At 40.2% G+C, this 21249-nt stretch overlaps 1 protein-coding gene across 2 annotated transcripts in view; it reads left to right on the forward strand.

Annotated features, from left to right (window-relative positions):
- The window catches only part of LOC126187778 (uncharacterized), a 45303-nt gene extending 24285 nt beyond the window's left edge, over positions 1-21018 (forward strand). For both annotated transcript variants that reach the window (XM_049929047.1, XM_049929048.1), the window contains exons 3-5: positions 828-2197; positions 2376-2418; positions 19121-21018. In XM_049929047.1, coding sequence (XP_049785004.1) covers positions 828-2197; positions 2376-2418; positions 19121-19279 — 1572 coding nt within the window. In that variant the 3' untranslated portion in view covers positions 19280-21018. The remainder of the gene's footprint in view (positions 1-827; positions 2198-2375; positions 2419-19120) is intronic.
- The last annotated feature ends 231 nt before the right edge of the window (positions 21019-21249 follow it).

Consider the following 21249-nt stretch of genomic DNA (forward strand, 5'->3'; position numbering starts at 1 on the left):
ATTCGATCATGCTAAAACAGTCTTGTCATCACATGACACTACACAACACTGCTAAGTTATATCTCCAGTGAAAATGTGCTAGCTAAGTTTTGTGTGGGCAGCATAAATAGCCTACATAGAATGCAGCTGTGTTGTATTATTTACTGTAATGTATAGCTATGATAGTAGGAAGGCAATGGCAAACCACCTCCACTAAAACCTTGCCTAGTACAGCAGTGCAGATCTCCCGCATCGTCCCTTACGCTGTCGAGGAGTATAGGGCTTCATCATCACCACCATAGCTATGATAATAATCTTGTGGCTGAAGTTCTCTTTTTGTCCAGTTTTGCTTCCTAGTATACGACATAAAAAAATGGTTCTGTCTTAAGCAAACACAATTCTTATTGTTTTAATACCAGTACATCAATAGGAGACATTTACCCACTTCAGTGGTTTGTTTTATTTACTTAGTATTACATATTGATGTTTGAGTGGGTGATATTTGCTGTACAACCATTATTTTTCTCCAGTTTGTCATACGCAGTTTTTACAGATTTATATATTTTGTGCTTCACAGGGTGGTTGAACTACGCTTTGTAACACACACACTTTGTCTAATGATAAATTTTTCCTTGTTACAATAATTTGACATAAGAGTTCAGGAGTTTGTTGTCATTTTGGACACACCCCATAAATAATAGATCTGCGGTAGTTGGAAATTGTGGCACCTGGTGAAAAATGCCAAAAGATTATTTTGTATTTTTCATGTTTGTGTAATAGAATTTAATTGTATTGTATGTAAATTCAAAACCTGTGTACTGACCAATTATCATTAATCCTCATTGCAGGTAAAGCAGTGGCAGGAATCCTTACCACCACCAGAACAAATAGAGCCTAGTTGTTATGACACATTGCCAAATAACTGCTGTAACAGTATTAAAGAAACTTCTAAAAATGATTCTACAAGAAAAGTAAAAAGAGGAAACTCAAAGACAAAAAAACATTATGATACTGAATTTACTTGTCTGGAAGAAATGAAACTTCCTAAACCTGTTTCTCATCAGATTCCATTTGCCTTTACAGAACACAGAAAGGATTCTCCAAATGGTAAAAACTTGCTTACCAACCGATCATTCTCAAAAAATTTAATCACCAACATTGGTTTAAGTTACAAACAATTCTTTCGAAGTGAACCAGACCTACGACTGATTATGAACAAGTCCATTGTCGACAATGAAGCAAAAAGTCACTTTGGAAACATTATGAAAATTAGTTCTCATAGAATGCCTACAAACACTACAACCAAGAAAACTGGAACAAAGACACTGCCTGGAACTTATTGTGAAATTAAGCCTCTTCGGGTTGAACCTTGTTATTGTTGGGATAAAAGTGCATTGGATATAGAGAATGAGTCCCATTTGAAACACTGTGACAGTTCCATAATGTTGCAAGAGAATAACATTTCAGAACATACTGTACCTCACCTAAAACTTGGAGATTTCATGGATATAAAGATGGGTAACTTGAAACAGAAAATGGATGTAAATGATATCCAGAATAGCGACATACCATCTTTCGTGTACTCACCCAGTACTAGTATGTCGTCTACTGCAGTTTATTCTGGCTGTAAACATAAGGATGTAGGGAAAGATGTGAAAACTTTTGATGATTCTTCAACGTCATACAAAAATATACAACGTAGATGTACCTCAGTTAACAAAAGACCACATGGTACTGTGGGCTGTTCGAAAACAGACAGTAACCAGTACAAATCTGCTCAGAATGGATCTTGCCCATGTGTGTGTCAAATGGATAATTTGTGCCATAATTGTAAAAACATTGAACAACACAAGAAATATGTGTTGAGTACACCATATTGTGCAGCTAATAGTTTTTGGTGTAACTGTTGCAGCCATGTTGTCCCAAAGCACAGCTGTGGGGTTAATACTGAGACTACTTTACATACCAGGATGCCAGAACACACATCACACAAGTATTCATTAGTTCATTCTTTCTGTAGCTGTGGTGTCAACACAGATAAGAGAGATCTTACAGACTCTTCAACATTTCATGTTGAATTTGTTTCCAGTGCGAATGACACTTCTCAGAAGAAGAAACATGATTCCGGTGATCATAATGGGGTTGTAGATAAAATCCGCAATAATTTTAGTAGTAAAGTGCTATTTGTGCAACATTCTCCATCTGCGACAAAAATGAGGTGCGTAGTGGTAAAGAATAAAATTGCTATCATTGTGTGTTGATTTCACTTCCTGTGGTTAACTTCTTAAAACAAGTGTGTGCAGTTACAGCTTTTCAAGCATTATAACACTAGAATTTAAATTTAGCAGATCAATTTACTTTTATTATGGAGTGTTAATAAAAATATTTTCTTGCAGCAATGAGCAGAGTCCTTCAGCTGTTGCAGCCATTACAGATCAGGTTGGTACTCAGTCTTCAGCATAAATTTCATATTCTCATGAATTTTGATGTTAAAATTATTTTAATTTTTATAATATAATACGTGGCAGACACAAGATAATTATTCAGCAGCAAAAATGACTGACCAATGTGTTTACATGAGAATGATGTGTTGACGCGTACTGTTGAAGCAGGAAAATTGCAAAGGCTAAGAAAGATGTGATAGTAAACCTGTAAACTTAGGAAACAGTGATATTAGTATTCAATTCTACACTAAACAAAATACAATAAAAGCAAAAAAGGAATATAGTGATTACAATTGTCTAAATCTATTTAATGCATAGCATACCTCAATAAGAATTACAGACAATATAAAAGAAAGTACAAAATTTTCATCATTGTGCAAGCATAGCAAATCATAAACAAGCATATTTTTAAATCAAAATCTTTGACCCTTTGGATTGGCTGTATTAGATGTATTAACACTGCGTTATGCTCTTGGCTATATACATCTGCATTCCTCACACTTGTGGATTTCTGGTTATGGGGTTGAGTTAAAGACATGTATGTGTCGCCTTTGCTAAAACCACTTTCAGAACTCAAAATACACATTTGTAATGTGTACATGCTGGTAACTCCATATTTGCCTCAGAATGTATAGCTGAAATTTCTTAGATATTTCCTGTGTGACCAATGGGTATCATCATACAGTCTACACATAAAGTTTGCAAAATAAATATATAAAATTTAAAAAATGCATTTTTGTTTTCATACTGTGTAACTCTTATAATTTTATTACTGTGCATTAAATAGTTACAGACATTTGTAATTGCTATGTTCATTTTGAGTTGCCCTATATATTATAGGTCATGCTAACACTATACTTTCTCTGTTCGATTTTAAATACTTTCCTGAGGAGTTGAGGGTGGGTAAAAAGAGAAAGGCAGAAATAAATTTAAGTTAACTTGCCACTGGTAATGTAGAATATGAGTAACATTGGTACATTTTATATTGAGCCTACAAAACTGATTTAAAACAAAAGACTAAATTTTTTAAAGATCTACTATAACGATATAATGGAAGTTAGTAGGACTAAATTTGAGTTGTTTACTGTTCATTACACATGCAAACAGGGATGAAAAGGGGGAAACTGTAGTTGTGAAAATGGTATGGACAGGAAACAATTCCAAGTCTTGGCTGTGGAGCAGAACATGCAACCAATGTTCTCCACAGATAAACAGAAATGAAGTATTTATCTGCTTGCTTGATAAAGGTTGCAAGTTTAATAATAAAGTCACTGGTGATCTGACAAAAAAGTGAAGTACTCAGAAGACATGGTCAGATCTCAATGTAATTTCATACATGTACACATGATTGACAGGTAAGTGATTAGAGATGCAATTCTCTGTGACACACCAGAGTACATTAGTGTAATTACCAGACCTAGTAGGGAATGCTGCATACTCATAGGAGACAACATTATAAGCACCTGACAAAATTTGGAATGAACCTCATTGTCTGTCTCCATTGGGCCAGCGGATCAAATCGAGCAATATTCAGGTTTGTGGAGCATTCGCATATGACAGTAGCCTGATGTTGGGCTGCTTGGGAATGTGAGGGCAGGCTTACTTATCGTCAAGATCCCAGTCATCTGAATACCATAAGGGAAAATCATCATTGTGGACCAAGCTTATTTTAATCTCTTTGCATCTGCTGCTGCCATCTGACAACAAATAATTAGTTTCCTGTAACATTTTTTTTCATCACACACCATTGGTCAGAGACTAGCAGCAGCGAGATTAAGTAATAACTAATTACCGTCCATGTGTAGTCTGCCTGGGCCTTTAACACTACAACACAAACTGCTGTGTTTGTAGTTGTTCTGTGACCTAGAAGCGTGAACTGCTGATGGATGGTGACATGTTGCATTGAGCAAGGAGTCACGGTCCTGCATTACCCCAGATGACCACTGAGCATGGTGGCGATGAAGGGAGAAATCTCATTTTTCCAGAGTTTTGGAGAGACACAGTGCTCTTAGTCCTGATGCCATGATGTGCAGATGCCATCAGGTGTGACGTCAGGTCACGGCTGGTAGTGATTGAGGAAACTCCAACTGCACGATGGTATGCCACTGACTTCGTGCATCCTCACATTTTAAGTCTCGTGCAACAGTACTGTGGTGCCAATTTTCAACAGAACAATGTACTTCCACACATGGCACATATCTCTGTGTCTGCATGATGCTGAGGTACTCTCTTGGCCACCAAGATACCCAGACCTGTCGCCTATGGAACGTCTGTGGTACCAGCTTGTATGAAAACTCTGCCCAGTGCCAGTATCAGAGATATCAAGGACCATTTACAAGAGTTCTTGCTTACCTCAGGAGAGGATAAAATGGCTTTATGAATCAATGTGTGCTTCCAGGCCATAGTGAGAGCAATGACATACTAATAAGTGAGCTTATACTGCTAACTTATTAGTAAATTTGACTCAATATTGTATTCACTGAAAAAATATCACTACCTTCTCAGCCTGTGGTTTTTGTTCTCCCCCCCCCCCCCCCCTTTCTGGGTGCTTTGCTTGTTTTGTCTGCCAATTTAGATAATGTAAGGAGTGAAGGTAACAACTTGCTAGATAGTGGAGGTGTTAGGTCGTCAACAGAGACTTAATGAAATGCACAGGTTAGGAATGCTAAACTGGTGTGTTCAGTTTGGCTAAAGGCAGATTGTGCACAGAAAATGAGGTTTGTTCAAAAAATTCTGGAACTTTGTCCACATTTTTTTTATGTTTACCTTTAACTTATTGTGCATGGTCTCTGAAATACTCTCCTCCACAACTGATACACCACTCCCAATGCCATTTCCACTTCTGCAAGCAGTCTTGGTATGCATCTTGCTTGACCACGTGAAGCAGCATCTGTGAATTTTCTTTCATCCCACGTATTGTTGCAAATCTTTGCCCTTTCAGTGGGGTTTTCAACTTTGGCAATAAAAAAAGTACAAAGGGGCCAGGTCTGGAGGGTATGGAGGATGAGGCAGTGCAGTGATTTCACTTTTTGTGCAGTAATCGTGCACCAACAGGGATGAATGTGCAGGTGCATCGTCATGATGCAAGAGCCATGAATTGCCTCACCACATTTCAGGTCTCACATTTTCTCACATGCATTGCATCATGTCCCGATAGTATCATCGATTAACAGCTTGTCACTGTGGCATGAATTCATGATGAACTAATCCTTCAAAGTAAAAGAAAACTATCAGTATGGCATTGACCTTTCACCAGACCTGATGAGCTTTTATTGTTCTTGGAGAACATTGTGAAGATTGAACCTTGGTCTCAACATCATAACTGTAGACCCACATCTCTTCACCAGTTACAATTCTCTTAAGGAACGTCACGTACTCATTCACACAATCCAAAGACTGTCTTCACGGATTGCAAGTCAAAGGTCCATGAGTTGTGGGATGAACTTGGTGGCAATATAATGCATTCAAGATGCTGTGCCAGGAGTTCATGACATGATCCAACTGAAATGTTACATTCTTCTGCAATCTCTGAGACAGTCAGTCTTTGAATGGCACGCACAATTCCATTGACATTCCTGACATGAGTGTCATCGATAGATGTCAAAGAGCGTCCTGAATGAGGGTCATCATTAACTTACATCCAGCCATTTTTAAACTGTATGAACCATTTTTAACACTTGAGTACAGCTTAAGCACTCATCACCATAGGCTTCCTGCATCATTTTGTGTGTCTCTGTAAAGGTTTTCTTGAATTCCACGAAAAATTTAATGCAGACATGTTGCTATAACTCTGCCGTCTCAAAATTTGCAAACTGTGTCGAATGTTCTACTCAATACTGCACTGAACAATAACTAACAGACATACAACAATGAAACTTCCAGCAGAACACAGGTGTGTGCATGGATGAATTTCACACCAATGGTTTGTTGGAGCGAATTGCATTTGCGTGTGTTTTATTTCACTCTGTTGGTGTGATATTACTAATGTTCCAGAATTTTTTAAACAGAGCCCGTATAATGATGTTGAGTGTTGGGAGGGGGAGACGGTCAAGAGGAGGCTGTGAATGTAGTTAACTCATGAAGCAGGGACTAGTGAGGAGTGAGATTAGGATGATTATAAAATCGAAGGGTGTGTTGCAAGGACAGTTCCTATCTACATAATTCAGAAAAGCAGTTGTTGATGGATAGATCTAGATGGCACAAGTTTTGAAGCAACCGTTGAAATCTAGCATTTTGTCTTCAACAGCATGTTCAATCCTGGAGTTGTCACCTCTGCTCTTGGTTCCAGTCAAGCAGTGGCCATCCGTTTGGATGGGCAGCTGGTGAGTGGTTGTGCCCACATAAAATACTGTAATGAAGACACAGGAAAGCTGGTATATTATATGAATCCTTTCACAGGTGAGCCTGCCTCTGATTGTATAGGATGTGCCTGTTTTGGGACTGGAGCAGTGTGTCGTGAATGGGTGTATTGGACAGGTCTTGCATGTGGCTTTCCCGGGAGGATGACAGAAGTGTGTAGGGGTGGCAAAAGGATGGTTTAAGTAATTATTTTTATTGGGTAGTTGGCACAGTACCACTTTGGGAGGGGTAGGAATGATTGTGGGTAGTATGTTTCTCATTTGCAGGCATGATGATAAATAGTCAAAGTGCTGTTGAAGGATACGATTCAGTTGTTCCTGTCTGGAATTATATGGTGTGAGCAGGGAGATGCTCCTTTGTAGTGGGTTCTTTGAGATGATCAGAGGATTAGTTCCTGTGTGTGTGTTTATGGCATGGAAAATCTGCCTGCAGACTAGGTACGTGGATTAATGCATGTGAGAAGGCTTTAGACTATGGTGTCCAAGCTGCAGCCTGTGGGCCGCATGAATCCAAAAGCAAGTATCGATCCGGCCCAAGAAGTGAGCATCTATCACACAACTGGAAAAAAAATAATTATTCTGTTCATGTGAATTTAAGATAAATTGAATATTTTTAATTTGAGGTAAGCTAACAGGTTGGATATCTTTGCTTTAGACTTTCAGCATGCTGGCCAAAGGACTGCTTGTCACTGTAGTTCCACTGTCCATGGATGGCCAGACTATATTATAGTGACTTTTTGGTGTGGAATGCAAACAGAATGCTGGTACTGTTGGTGGTTAGTGCAGCTGGTATGGACAGAGGTTTGGGTGGTGCCGTTAGAGAGGTTAGTTCAAAGACCAGGGAGATGGTTCGCTGAACTGAGGAGGGCCAGGAGCGCATCAGATGGGAGAGCATATTTTGAGACTGTGGAAAGTATGTGTTGGCATTGGATCCACATCATGAAGATATCATCATTGAACCTGCGGTTTGAGATTTTGGGTATTTAGGGGAAGGTTTCCTGTAGATGACCAGTTAACAGGTTGGTATGCAGGAGTGTGTCATAGCAGTGCCCATGATTGTGCTATGGATTTGTTTTTATGTGTTTCCCACAAAGAAGTAGTAAAGGTTCCTAGCCACCCAAAATCCCACTCATTTGTTTGGCCACCCATTGACAGAGCATTTGGAGTGTACAAGCAATCCATCCTCCAGTATACTGAAGGTCTTTCTAAGGAGTTCACAGACAGTGGAGGGTCTGAATCAGAGGCTGAGACGGTTCTGCGACCATGTGGGCTGCAGATTCCTCGACTTGCGCCATAGGGTGGTGGGGTTTCGGGTTCCGCTGGATAGGTCAGGAGTCCACTACACGCAACAAGCGGCTACACGGGTAGCAGGGGTTGTGTGGCGTGGGCTGGGCGGTTTTTTAGGTTAGATGGCCTCGGGCAAGTGCAGAAAGGGCAACAGCCTCAACGGGTGTGGGGCAAAGTCAGGACATGCAGGGACCAAGCAGCAATCGGTATTGTAATTGTAAACTGTCGAAGCTGCGTTGGTAAAGTACCGGAACTTCAAGCGCTGATAGAAAGCACCGAAGCTGAAATCGTTATAGGTACAGAAAGCTGGCTGAAGCCAGAGATAAATTCTGCCGAAATTTTTACAAAGGCACAGACGGTGTTTAGAAAGGATAGATTGCATGCAACCGGTGGTGGAGTGTTCGTCGCTGTTAGTAGTAGTTTATCCTGTAGTGAAGTAGAAGTGGATAGTTACTGTGAATTATTATGGGTGGAGGTTACACTCAACAACCGAACTAGGTTAATAGTTGGCTCCTTTTACCGACCCCCCGACTCAGCAGCATTAGTGGCAGAACAACTGAGAGAAAATTTGGAATACATTTCACATAAATTTTCTCAGCATGTTATGGTCTTAGGTGGAGATTTCAATTTACCAGATATAGACTGGGACACTCAGATGTTTAGGACGGGTGGTAGGGACAGAGCATCGAGTGACATTATACTGAGTGCACTATCCGAAAATTACTTCGAGCAATTAAACAGAGAACCGACTCGTGGAGATAACATCTTGGACCTACTTATAACAAACAGACCCGAACTTTTCGACTCTGTAAGCGCAGAACAGGGAATCAGTGATCATAAGGCCGTTGCAGCATCCCTGAATATGGAAGTTAATAGGAATATAAAAAAAGGGAGGAAGGTTTATCTGTTTAGCAAGAGTAATAGAAGGCAGATTTCAGACTACCTAACAGATCAAAACGAAAATTTCTGTTCCGACACTGACAATGTTGAGTGTTTATGGAAAAAGTTCAAGGCAATCGTAAAATGCGTTTTAGACAGGTACGTGCCGAGTAAAACTGTGAGGGACGGGAAAAACCCACCGTGGTACAACAACAAAGTTAGGAAACTACTGCGAAAGCAAAGAGAGCTTCACTCCAAGTTTAAACGCAGCCAAAACCTCTCAGACAAACAGAAGCTAAACGATGTCAAAGTTAGCGTAAGGAGGGCTATGCGTGAAGCGTTCAGTGAATTCGAAAGTAAAATACTAGGTACCGACTTGACAGAAAATCCTAGGAAGTTCTGGTCTTACGTTAAATCAGTAAGTGGCTCGAAACATCATGTCCAGACACTCCGGGATGATGATGGCATTGAAACAGAGGATGACAAGCGTAAAGCTGAAATACTAAACACCTTTTTCCAAAGCTGTTTCACAGAGGAAGACCGCACTGCAGTTCCTTCTCTAAATCCTCGCACCAACGAAAAAATGGCTGACATTGAAATAAGTGTCCAAGGAATAGAAAAGCAACTGGAATCACTCAACAGAGGAAAGTCCACTGGACCTGACGGGATACCAATTCGATTCTACACAGAGTACGCGAAAGAACTTGCCCCCCTTCTAACAGCCGTGTACCGCAAGTCTCTAGAGGAACAGAAGGTTCCAAAAGATTGGAAAAGAGCACAGGTAGTCCCAGTCTTCAAGAAGGGTCGTCGAGCAGATGCGCAAAACTATAGACCTATATCTCTGACGTCGATCTGTTGTAGAATTTTAGAACATGTGTTTTGCTCGAGTATCATGTCGTTTTTGGAAACTCAGAATCTACTATGTAGGAATCAACATGGATTCCGGAAACAGCGATCGTGTGAAACCCAACTCGCTTTATTTGTTCATGAGACCCAGAAAATATTAGATACAGGCTCCCAGGTAGATGCTATTTTTCTTGACTTCCGGAAGGCGTTCGATACAGTTCCGCACTGTCGCCTGATAAACAAAGTAAGAGCCTACGGAATATCAGACCAGCTGTGTGGCTGGATTGAAGAGTTTTTAGCAAACAGAACACAGCATGTTGTTATCAACGGAGAGACGTCTACAGACATTAATGTAACCTCTGGCGTGCCACAGGGGAGTGTTATGGGACCATTGCTTTTCACAATATATATAAATGACCTAGTAGATAGTGTCGGAAGTTCCATGCGGCTTTTCGCGGATGATGCTGTAGTATACAGAGAAGTTGCAACATTAGAAAATTGTAGCGAAATGCAGGAAGATCTGCAGCGGATAGGCACTTGGTGCAGGGAGTGGCAACTGACCCTTAATATAGACAAATGTAATGTATTGCGAATACATAGAAAGAAGGATCCTTTATTGTATGATTATATGATAGCGGAACAAACACTGGTAGCAGTTACTTCTGTAAAATATCTGGGAGTATGCATGCGGAACGATTTGAAGTGGAATGATCATATAAAATTAATTGTTGGTAAGGCGGGTACCAGGTTGAGATTCATTGGGAGAGTCCTTAGAAAATGTAGTCCATCAACAAAGGAGGTGGCTTACAAAACACTCGTTCGACCTATACTTGAGTATTGCTCATCAGTGTGGGATCCGTACCAGATCGGGTTGACGGAGGAGATAGAGAAGATCCAAAGAAGAGCGGCGCGTTTCGTCACAGGGTTATTTGGTAACCGTGATAGCGTTACGGAGATGTTTAACAAACTCAAGTGGCAGACTCTGCAAGAGAGGCGCTCTGCATCGCGGTGTAGCTTGCTCGCCAGGTTTCGAGAGGGTGCGTTTCTGGATGAGGTATCAAATATATTGCTTCCCCCTACTTATACCTCCCGAGGAGATCACGAATGTAAAATTAGAGAGATTAGAGCGCGCACAGGGGCTTTCAGACAGTCGTTCTTCCCGCGAACCATACGCGACTGGAACAGGAAAGGGAGATAATGACAGTGGCACGTAAAGTGCCCTCCGCCACACACCGTTGGGTGGCTTGCGGAGTATAAATGTAGATGTAGATGTAGATGTAGACAGGCACTAATCCTTGAACCTATTCTGTAAAGAGATTGCCTCTGCCATATTCAATAGTTCCTTTGACCAACCTCAGGATTCAGTTGCAGAGGAGCATCCTCTCACCAGTCAATATCACCCTGCACTGTGACAACTCAATCGTATCCTTCACAAGGGCTTGGGCTGCTTATCATCTTACACAGAAAGGAGGAACATCCTATCCACTGTTCATTTTGCTTCTCCCACAATGGTATTCTTCTGCCCATAGAATCAGCAACATATTCTTGTCTGTCCTTATACCACACCTACATTGACACCCTTGTTGTATGGGTTATACTTATGTGTAGTGGCAGCCGGTTGTCATTTGCTGATGTGCTACAGCACACTGTAAATATCACACTAAAATTATGCCGCATCTCCTAGAACGTGAGCCAAAAATCACACTAAAATTCTCTAGGAAGGCATTCCAAATTTGCACTAAAATTATGTCATTTCTCTATGAATGTGTAGTGGTATGCAAGTAAAACAGGCAAAACATGTTTTTTAGTACTCTCTCTGACTAGAAGCAGAAGGCACTGTCAGATCCTGTGAAGATGGTCAGCCGCACTACGATCAACTCAAAGGAGGGATGCAGCTATCTGTTTTTATTGTGCATACTCTGATGGACATCATCCCTTCCAGCACTACGAGTGCTATGTTGCTCACAGCACAGGGTCACTATTTTTCTTTGAAATTGCATGTAACAAATTGTGCAAGCATAGAGTAAGAGGGGTGGGGGTGGGGGTCGGGTGTTTGAGGAGCAGTTGCAGTAACAGCTCCATAGGCGAGTGATTACCTGCACTGAGTGGCAATTCGTTGGTCTGGGATTAGTTCCTGTTGCTACCAACATTTTTTCCCTTCCTCAGAATGTTAAACAGTTAATTATAAAAATTAAATATATTTGAACAGTTCAGTTTATATTGTGAAATTAATATAATGAATTTAGTTATGATTACACCCTTGTGTGTCAAAAGGCTACAAATGGTTGTTGCATTAGACATTTACAGCAATAGACAACTTTTTTTATACATATAACATAATCATTACATTAACAAATAGAACTGTTTGGCCATGTCAGTCCGCAGCTTGTGGTCGTGCGGTAGCGTTCTCGCTTCCCACGCCTGGGTTCCCGGGTTCGATTCTCGGCTGGTCAGGGATTTTCTCTGCCTCGTTATGACTGGGTGTTGTGTGATGTCCTTAGGTTAAAGTAGTTCTAAGTTCTGGGGGACTGATGACCATAGATGTTAAGTCCCATAGTGCTCAGAGCCATTTGGCCATGTCAGTTGTTAGCTTACAATTCCATGTTGCAGTCAAAAAATTCTTTTAATTCATAGAAGAGGGTTAGCACCAAGCCATTTATTTAATGTTTTCCTAAATTCACACCCTGGAAGATATTGTACCTTCTGCAGAAACTTCTTAAATAGTTTGTGGCCCACTAGCCCATAGGTATTGTTTGACTTTGATAATCTATGTTATGACATCTGTATGGAACTATTATTTCTTGTGTTGTGACCATGAATATTATTTCTACATTTTGCTTCATGTAGATTCTTTTTTGTATAGCTTAACACTTGGAATATATACAGATTTATAACAGTCATTATTTTACATTCAGAGAACAAACGCTTACAATGTGCTTTATGCTGATAACCTGTAATGACTGATTGCTTTCTTCTGCAGAAGTAATATGTTTTGAACATGGCTTGAGTTTCTCCAGACCATATGACAGGTAGTTTGAAAAAGTGCAAAATAAGATGTTTTAACATAAGCTTCTGGTACACATTTCATACGATCTGAACAAGTAAATTCATCTGGATAATTTAACACTAATGTATTTTATGTGTTGCTTCCAGGACAATTTGTCATGTAGGTATACCCGCAAGAACTTTATATAACAGGAATTATTAGAAGTACTTCTGTCCTTTAGGCTAAATACCATTTTTTGTGTTTTGTTCTCATTCAGGACAAATCCATTCGACCTAAACCAATATGGCACCTGGGCGAGTGTATTGTCAATAGTTTCAGCCTTCTAGGCCATTCTCAAGTGGTTTTATGGTTCTGTAATAGAAAACTATGCCCTATGCACTGAAATGCCAGCAGCTTTAAATTTGTTTTTTTCTATTTGTTTTGGTTCACTTGTGAACCTCAGGAGGATAAAGTGAGATTTAAAGAGTTAGGTAGATCTCTTCTAAATGTAGATTTATCAGAAGGGCTTAGGACAAGGCTCCCTGATTTGGCTCAAACAATGTGAATAGAAGCCAGTGGATACACTTTTCAGGTTCTAAAATATTTTGCTGGGGTGGGCCAGAGGGAAAGGTAAAACACTCTGGAAAGATTTTTTGTATAGAGTAGAGGAAATTTCGAGCAATAGATCTCGGAATGGAGCAGTAACAGAGTGGATAAGAGCGCTGTTTCTCAGTTTTGCAGCTGGGTTTCAGTTCCCACTTGGTCCATAATTTTTTTCTTGCCTTTTATTTTATTTCTCACAACAATAAGAGATTAATTATAAAATTTAAATATACACTCCTGGAAATTGAAATAAGAACACCGTGAATTCATTGTCCCAGGAAGGGGAAACTTTATTGACACATTCCTGGGGTCAGATACATCACATGATCACACTGACAGAACCACAGGCACATAGACACAGGCAACAGAGCATGCACAATGTCTGCACTAGTACAGTGTATATCCACCTTTCGCAGCAATGCAGGCTGCTATTCTCCCATGGAGACGATCGTAGAGATGCTGGATGTAGTCCTGTGGAACGGCTTGCCTTGCCATTTCCACCTGGTGCCTCAGTTAGACCAGCGTTCGTGCTGGACGTGCAGACCGCGTGAGACGACGCTTCATCCAGTCCCAAACATGCTCAATGGGGGACAGATCCGGAGATCTTGCTGGCCAGGGTAGTTGACTTACACCTTCTAGAGCACGTTGGGTGGCACGGGATACATGCGGACGTGCATTGTCCTGTTGGAACAGCAAGTTCCCTTGCCGGTCTAGGAATGGTAGAACGATGGGTTCGATGACGGTTTGGATGTACCGTGCACTATTCAGTGTCCCCTCGACGATCACCAGTGGTGTACGGCCAGTGTAGGAGATCGCTCCCCACACCATGATGCTGGGTGTTGGCCCTGCGTGCCTCGGTCGTATGCAGTCCTGATTGTGGCGCTCACCTGCACGGCGCCAAACACGCATACGACCATCATTGGCACCAAGGCAGAAGCGACTCTCATCGCTGAAGACGACACGTCTCCATTCGTCCCTCCATTCACGCCTGTCGTGACACCACTGGAGGCGGGCTGCACGATGTTGGGGCGTGAGCGGAAGACGGCCTAACGGTGTGCGGGACCGTAGCCCAGCTTCATGGAGACGGTTGCGAATGGTCCTCGCCGATACCCCAGGAGCAACAGTGTCCCTAATTTGCTGGGAAGTGGCGGTGCGGTCGCTTACGGCACTGCGTAGGATCCTACGGTCTTGGCGTGCATCCGTGTGTCGCTGCGGTCCGGTCCTAGGTCTACGGGCACGTGCACCTTCCGCCGACCACTGGCGACAACATCGATGTACTGTGGAGACCTCACGCCCCACGTGTTGAGCAATTCGGCGGTACGTCCACCCGGCCTCCCGCATGCCCACTATACGCCCTCGCTCAAAGTCCGTCAACTGCACATACGGTTCACGTCCACGCTGTCGCGGCATGCTACCAGTGTTAAAGACTGCGATGGAGCTCCGTATGCCACGGCAAACTGGCTGACACTGATGGCGGCTGTGCACAAATGCTGCGCAGCTAGCGCCATTCGACGGCCAACACCGCGGTTCCTGGTGTGTCTGCTGTGCCGTGCGTGTGATCATTGCTTGTACAGCCCTCTCGCAGTGTCCGGAGCAAGTATGGTGGGTCTGACACACCGGTGTCAATGTGTTCTTTTTTCCATTTCCAGGAGCGTATTTAAACATTCAGTTTGTATAGCTAAAATCAATATATTGAGTTTAGTTACGAGTTTTACCTTTGTAAGTTAAAAGGCTATACCCCATCACATTTTAGCACACTGGTAAAATTTTGCACAGTAACTTCTGCACAGCCTTAGTGTAGGCATAACCATTCAACAGCTGTCCATCTTAACAGCCACCACCAAAATGTGGTAAAGTGTAGAGTTGGCCACCAAATAATACAACATGCCACTGAGCACAAAATGCTCGATTTCAGTGGCTGCTTCACAACTTGTGCCATTTAGATCGTTCCCTTCTATGATGATTGGTTTGTGGTTGTGGCACTCAATTGTGTGGTTATCAGCACCTGGGCAAAGTCCCAATCTTTACACAGTCCAATCTCGCCACATTCACGAATGATTATGAAATGATAAGGACAACACGACCCAGTCCCCAACCCGGCCAGGAATTTAACCTGGGACCCCTTGATCCAGAGGCAGCAATGCTAGGCACTAGACCAGGAGCTGCGGACTCTCTTCTCTGAATTATCAGAGGGACATTGTCCTTGCTATACATACTTTGATCCTGTAGTTCTCATTCTCTCAAACTTGACTAGACCCTGCCCCACATTCATTTCCACCCATGCACCATAACATAACTTCACTCATCCTTCCTCTGTTGTATTTTCCCCTCTCAATCCTCTCCTCCATGTCATTGTGTGCTGTGTGCACTTCCCTTGGCCTGCAGCCAGAATGAGCTCCTTGGTGCCATTTTCTATCCTGTGTGTGTGTGTGTGTGTGTGTGTGTGTGTGTGTGTGTGTGTGTGTGTGTACACCGTATAGCTTTAATTAAGAGGAGTTGATCCAAAAACCAACAATGTTCCCAATCTTGTTTATGTGCCTGTCGATGACTCACCAGCATCTCAGCTATTTGATGAGTTGTTACCATTACTCCCTACATTATTTAAATTTAGTACTTAATAGGAAAAGTGTGCCAAAGTCAGTGAGAGTGCAAATAACAGTGAATTTGACATAGTCTCACAATGTAGGTATATACCTAACTTGATGGTGAAAATAGGAATTGGTTTGCCCAGTCACTTGGAAGTAGGTTTCATAATTTTGGGCACTTGAGTTTGGCATATGGAATTTGTTTATATCTTCCATTTTTATATATGTTACTTTTCAGCTGTCAATTTGTAGCAGTTGTGTGCTTTTAATTACCTACTATAGAAGATGTTAGCTAATCTATGGGAAACTTCTGGGAGAGGTGGATAGAAAACTTAAAAAGAAGCAGAAAAGTTTTTGTTGTTACATGCTTGCTTCATTTCTGTATTTTTTCAGATTGGTACAGCAATTACTTTTTCTTTTCAACTGTTATCTTCTGATGGCTAAACGAAATGCTCAAAATGTTTATCATTAGCTTTAAAGCAGGTTTGTAAACTCCGAATCAAGAATTGTCTTACTCACTCCAATATTCCAGGTGTCTGCTGTATTTCATGAAATCCTTCTTGAAGACACTAGTGAAAAATTTGAACATTCATAAAAGGTCTTGAAAATACTAGGTCCTTTCAATCTCCCCAAAAATAAAAATCCAGCAGGTTGAGATCAAGTGATCAAGTGGCCAAGATGTTGCTGCCACATGATCAATCCATTTAATAAATGTGAATGCTGACTTAAAATAGTTCTCACCTGTGGAAAAATTGTGGTGGTGTCCCATTTTGCATGAAGCACCTGTTCTTATGTAAGTGTAGTGGAATGTCTTCCAGCAAAATATTTAAATGTTCCTTTAAAATTTCACTCTATAATGCTCCAGTAAGTATTCCATAGAAAGTGAAAGGTCCAGTTAATCTGTCTCCAGTTGTTGTCACCCCATACATTAATGCTAAACTGATGTTTAAGTCCTATTTCCAAAACGATGTGAAAATTCTGGTCTCCGTTCCTGGTAAACTTTGCTTCATCAGTGAATAATATGGTTGACAGAAAGTGTTGGTCCTGAGCACACAACCCTAGTAACCAAGTACAGAAAGCTTTTCTGTTTCAGTAAGATCTTGCACACTCTGAAAATGATATGGCTAATGGAGTTGCTCTCGTAACACTTTCCACACTGTCATATGACTCACATTCTGTTTCTGCTTGTTTTCTGATACTGCTGCAGTTATTGTTCACAACATGAAGTATTCATCATCTAAATCAGGTGTTCTAACACTATTTGATCTTCTACAATGAAATAACCTTTCCTCAAAAGAGGCTGCTTCCACATCATATATTCTTTGAAAGGCCTTATTGTTCAGTAAACGTCTATTAGGAAAAATTTCAGCATACAAATGTCTAGATTCATATGCCTTACTATTTGGAAGTCTTTACATCAGTTGCATGTCTGTTATGTGCTAACTAGAATACATTTTAGCCAGAAATGTCCAGTACAACTAGTCCAATAAGAATACATCTGAGCAGGCATCATGTCCGTGACTGGAAGTCAGAGACAACACATTGCTCTCCAGCTGAGGTTGTTAGCACATGCTCATTTGGTGACGTCCACCTTGGAAATACCTGGCTTGATTTCTGGTGGGAGAAGAATGTTCAGTACACACTAAACACTAGTCCAATAAGAACTGTACACTAAGCTCCTCTAATGATTGTGTTCTCAAAACCATGGCAGTTAAATGTAAGAAAGCTTTGTCTTAACACTTTCTGAAACAAAAACATATGAAAAGAAAAAATAACTGTAAAACCAAACTGGAAATTTGAAAACAAAACAATGGGTATGATGCAAACTTGTAACAACAAAAAAGTATCTGTAACTAAGAAAATAGAAACTGACCATATGCATATATGACTTTTTTTTTTCATCTTTGTAAGTCCTATATTCATCAGAGGTTTCCCATATATTAGTTAGAACTCTGCATATTAACAAAAAATCTCTAACCTTCTGTGTTAGAAAGTGCATCAAAACCATTTGTTTTTAACTACATTAATTTCAACCTAAAATGTTTCCATGCTAGACTGAGGTAATAAAGATTGGACGCTTTCTCCATGCTCCATCACCCTGAAGAGAGTGATGTAGGCGAGCATTTTGAAATGCTGATAGAGTAGTGTAAATTCCTACTTTTCCTAAAGCCTGATTTTAAAAACTACTACTTAAAAATTGTTGTCAGAAATGCTTGTACTCAAGCTCAGTAGTAAGTCCCCATAGGGACGAAGCAGTTGATTCACTAACTGATGTTAACAGGTGATTTTATTGCATTTTAGGGGTATTTTGATTATGAGATATATGTTGCAACCTCTTGATTTAGAACCCCCAAGAAATTTTGTGGTTTTGCCAAAAATGTGAGCAGGCATGCTGTTTTAATAGCTCGGCTTCAACTTGCTTATATTGGGTCATTTTAGAAAAATTAGTGAAAAAATACTCAAGCTCACTATTGCGCTCTCATTGTATTACCTACAATAAATGTGATGACAAATTAATGTCCATGTGCAAAACGTATGTAACATTAGTTATTGCTACTTGGACAATTGGTGAAGGCCCAGACATGATTCCCAACCAAACTCTTCGGGTCATATTGCTACAACTAGCTTTTGTTACAGTATTGATCTGTGGTGTTGAATATTAATTTTGATATGCAAGTAGTGAACTCTTTAAACAGGCTTTCAGAATTAGACCCATGTAGCTCATGAACTGACAAGTGTTCTCAACATGCCTGCGTCAGTGGTCATATGACTTGCACACACGACACAATGAGTCCTGAACACAGTGCAACAGGGTTCGCTGGTAGGTAGCATACCACCTGCACCTGGGTACATGTGAACTTTTGCACCTCAAGTAAAGCTGGCTACATGGTGTGTGCTTATTTAAGTGCACTTGATACGGTTGGATTTCCCCGTTGTAGGGGATGATGCCAGTGACATAATCTGTCCTGCAGCTGCTTCCTATACTCTGTCTCTGCATCCCCATTAAAACTGTCTGTCCAATTGTTCCATTTTGCCAGGACTTCACATATACCATTCTGAGATAAGACATTTAAACTAAGTGCTTTTGGTTTGTGTAATAAGTATTTCACTGAATTGGAGAGAGAATTATTAACAAGTCATTACTTGTTGTAGGATGCCCGTGATTTGGCGCAGTGTTTGGAAGAAGTAAATAACATAGCTAATCTTCTCAAGGCTCAGTCAGAATCAATTATTGAAGTTGTTACAGCAAATTTGGCAGACCACGAAAGAAGTGGAGAGACTAGAGTTTTTGATGTATCTGGTATACCTTAAGCTTTTTACTATTGATTTTACAAATATTTATTGTATATCAGTATTACTATAAAATGATATTGTAGATTATTGTCTTGCTTATCTTAGATTTTTCACCATCTGGAATTGGTTGTTAAGCCTAATCTGAAATTTAATTATGTGGATAAGATAGAAAAAAAACTTATGCTGTTTTGAATTTGGGTGAGTGGAGGCATGAACATAATGCTTACTGGTGTTAAACTGTTGTTTGGGCACTACTGGCCACAAAAAAAATCAAAGAAATTACTATTATAATAAAGTCTCACTTAACTATGTGATATACCAAAGAAGTTAAAGTATTACAAAAATCATTGTATTTATCCAGGTGTGGTAACTACAGTTTCACACACGGGTTATTTATGTTTATAACATTGAGGCATGTGAATAAACAGTGCCAACATGACATTTGATAAAGCATAGTGTAAGAAAAAGGGACAAAGGAACTTTCTTTAGGCTTTCACGGATTTAGGTTGCCCTTTTGTTTTACATTTTATGGAGAAGTGAGAGATTTCAGATTAAGGTAGTCATCTGTTAAGGGCGTGTAAAAGAATAACTTTTCTTTTTTGAATCTGAAATGGACCTGCATGGTTTATGTAGGTTCCAAGTGATGTAGGAATTCAGTGATCAGATTTAAAGACATGAAAAAAGTTGTACCAGCATTTTAAAAGAGTGACTATTTTATTTCCATTTTTTGTCATTTCCTCCATTACACTGTTAGACTTGCCTTCAATACCTTGGCACTTTGTGATGGGTCACTATTTAGTTTCAAACAGTTACAAAAACGTTTTAGAGGTGGCAAAGTGAAGTGTGTTTTATATTGCAATTCAACACATTTAGCGTTTGCCATTCGTACAGTAAATATTCCTTGTGCAATACTGCTGTAATAGTTCGTAGTGTGTTTCCCCCTATACGAATGCGTAAAGTAAAACTTCTAATATTTCTGGTGCCATATTTTTTAGGCATTAAAAATTAACATAATTTGCATGTATCCCAGCAAAGATGTGAAAATAATTAGAACAAAAACTGAGGACACAGTTTCTCAGCATATATTCGATCTCTGTCCATCATATCAGATTCATACTTCTGCTCTTCTAGCACAAATTATCTCACTGTTTTGTAACTGCTGAGAACACAGCAGTCACGAACTAAAGCGGGTCACCACTTTACTAATTTTAATTTGTGGATGGTGAATGAGCACCATTGTATATAAAGGCATCGACCGTCGTTCAACATAAGTTCACCTTGTTGCAGAACCTATAAACAAGCCTCACTCACAACTCATTTTCATGTTGTGATTAGGTACAACTATTAGTCTTTTACAGGTGCCAAGTAAGCAGTATGTGGTATGCATTTACCATTAATATTGTTTAAAAATATGGTACGTAAAGTTCCTTGTGGCCTTCAGGGGGATAACAGCACAGTTTAAACATGACAAAGTTCCTCGCCCTCACAAGTAAGCTTTTAAGCTTGCACTCTGCTCACCAGAGGTTAATTTTTTTTCCTCACCCACTATATGTGTACAATTAAGACTGATAAATCAGAACAGTATTATGATTGTGATATGTTTTTAAAATACTATTTACTCAAAAGACTATTTTGTTTTTATTTTATTCGTGTTATAATTATAGCTGATGACTTTTTTCTTGCCAGTTGTTTTACCTTACCTGTTAATTTTATATAATACCTACTCAAAATTTTATATAAAATTTGTATTAGCTATAGTTGATGAATAAAGATTCATACACACTCAAGTTGTTACTAATTTTTGGTGGTGATTTGAGGCATCAAATGTTGTGCTTAAAAGAAGACCTTACCTGTCAAAGTTATTTTTGTACCAATGAAAATAATCAATTTTTAGAAACACTGCAGGGGCATCTTCATTGCTCCTGCAGAGTGCAGCCAAGAATTGTCATGAAGATGGAAATTTGAGTTATGTGATTTGGTGACATCAG

Source organism: Schistocerca cancellata, chromosome 5, assembly GCF_023864275.1.
Source record: "Schistocerca cancellata isolate TAMUIC-IGC-003103 chromosome 5, iqSchCanc2.1, whole genome shotgun sequence".
Taxonomy (NCBI): domain Eukaryota; kingdom Metazoa; phylum Arthropoda; class Insecta; order Orthoptera; family Acrididae; genus Schistocerca; species Schistocerca cancellata.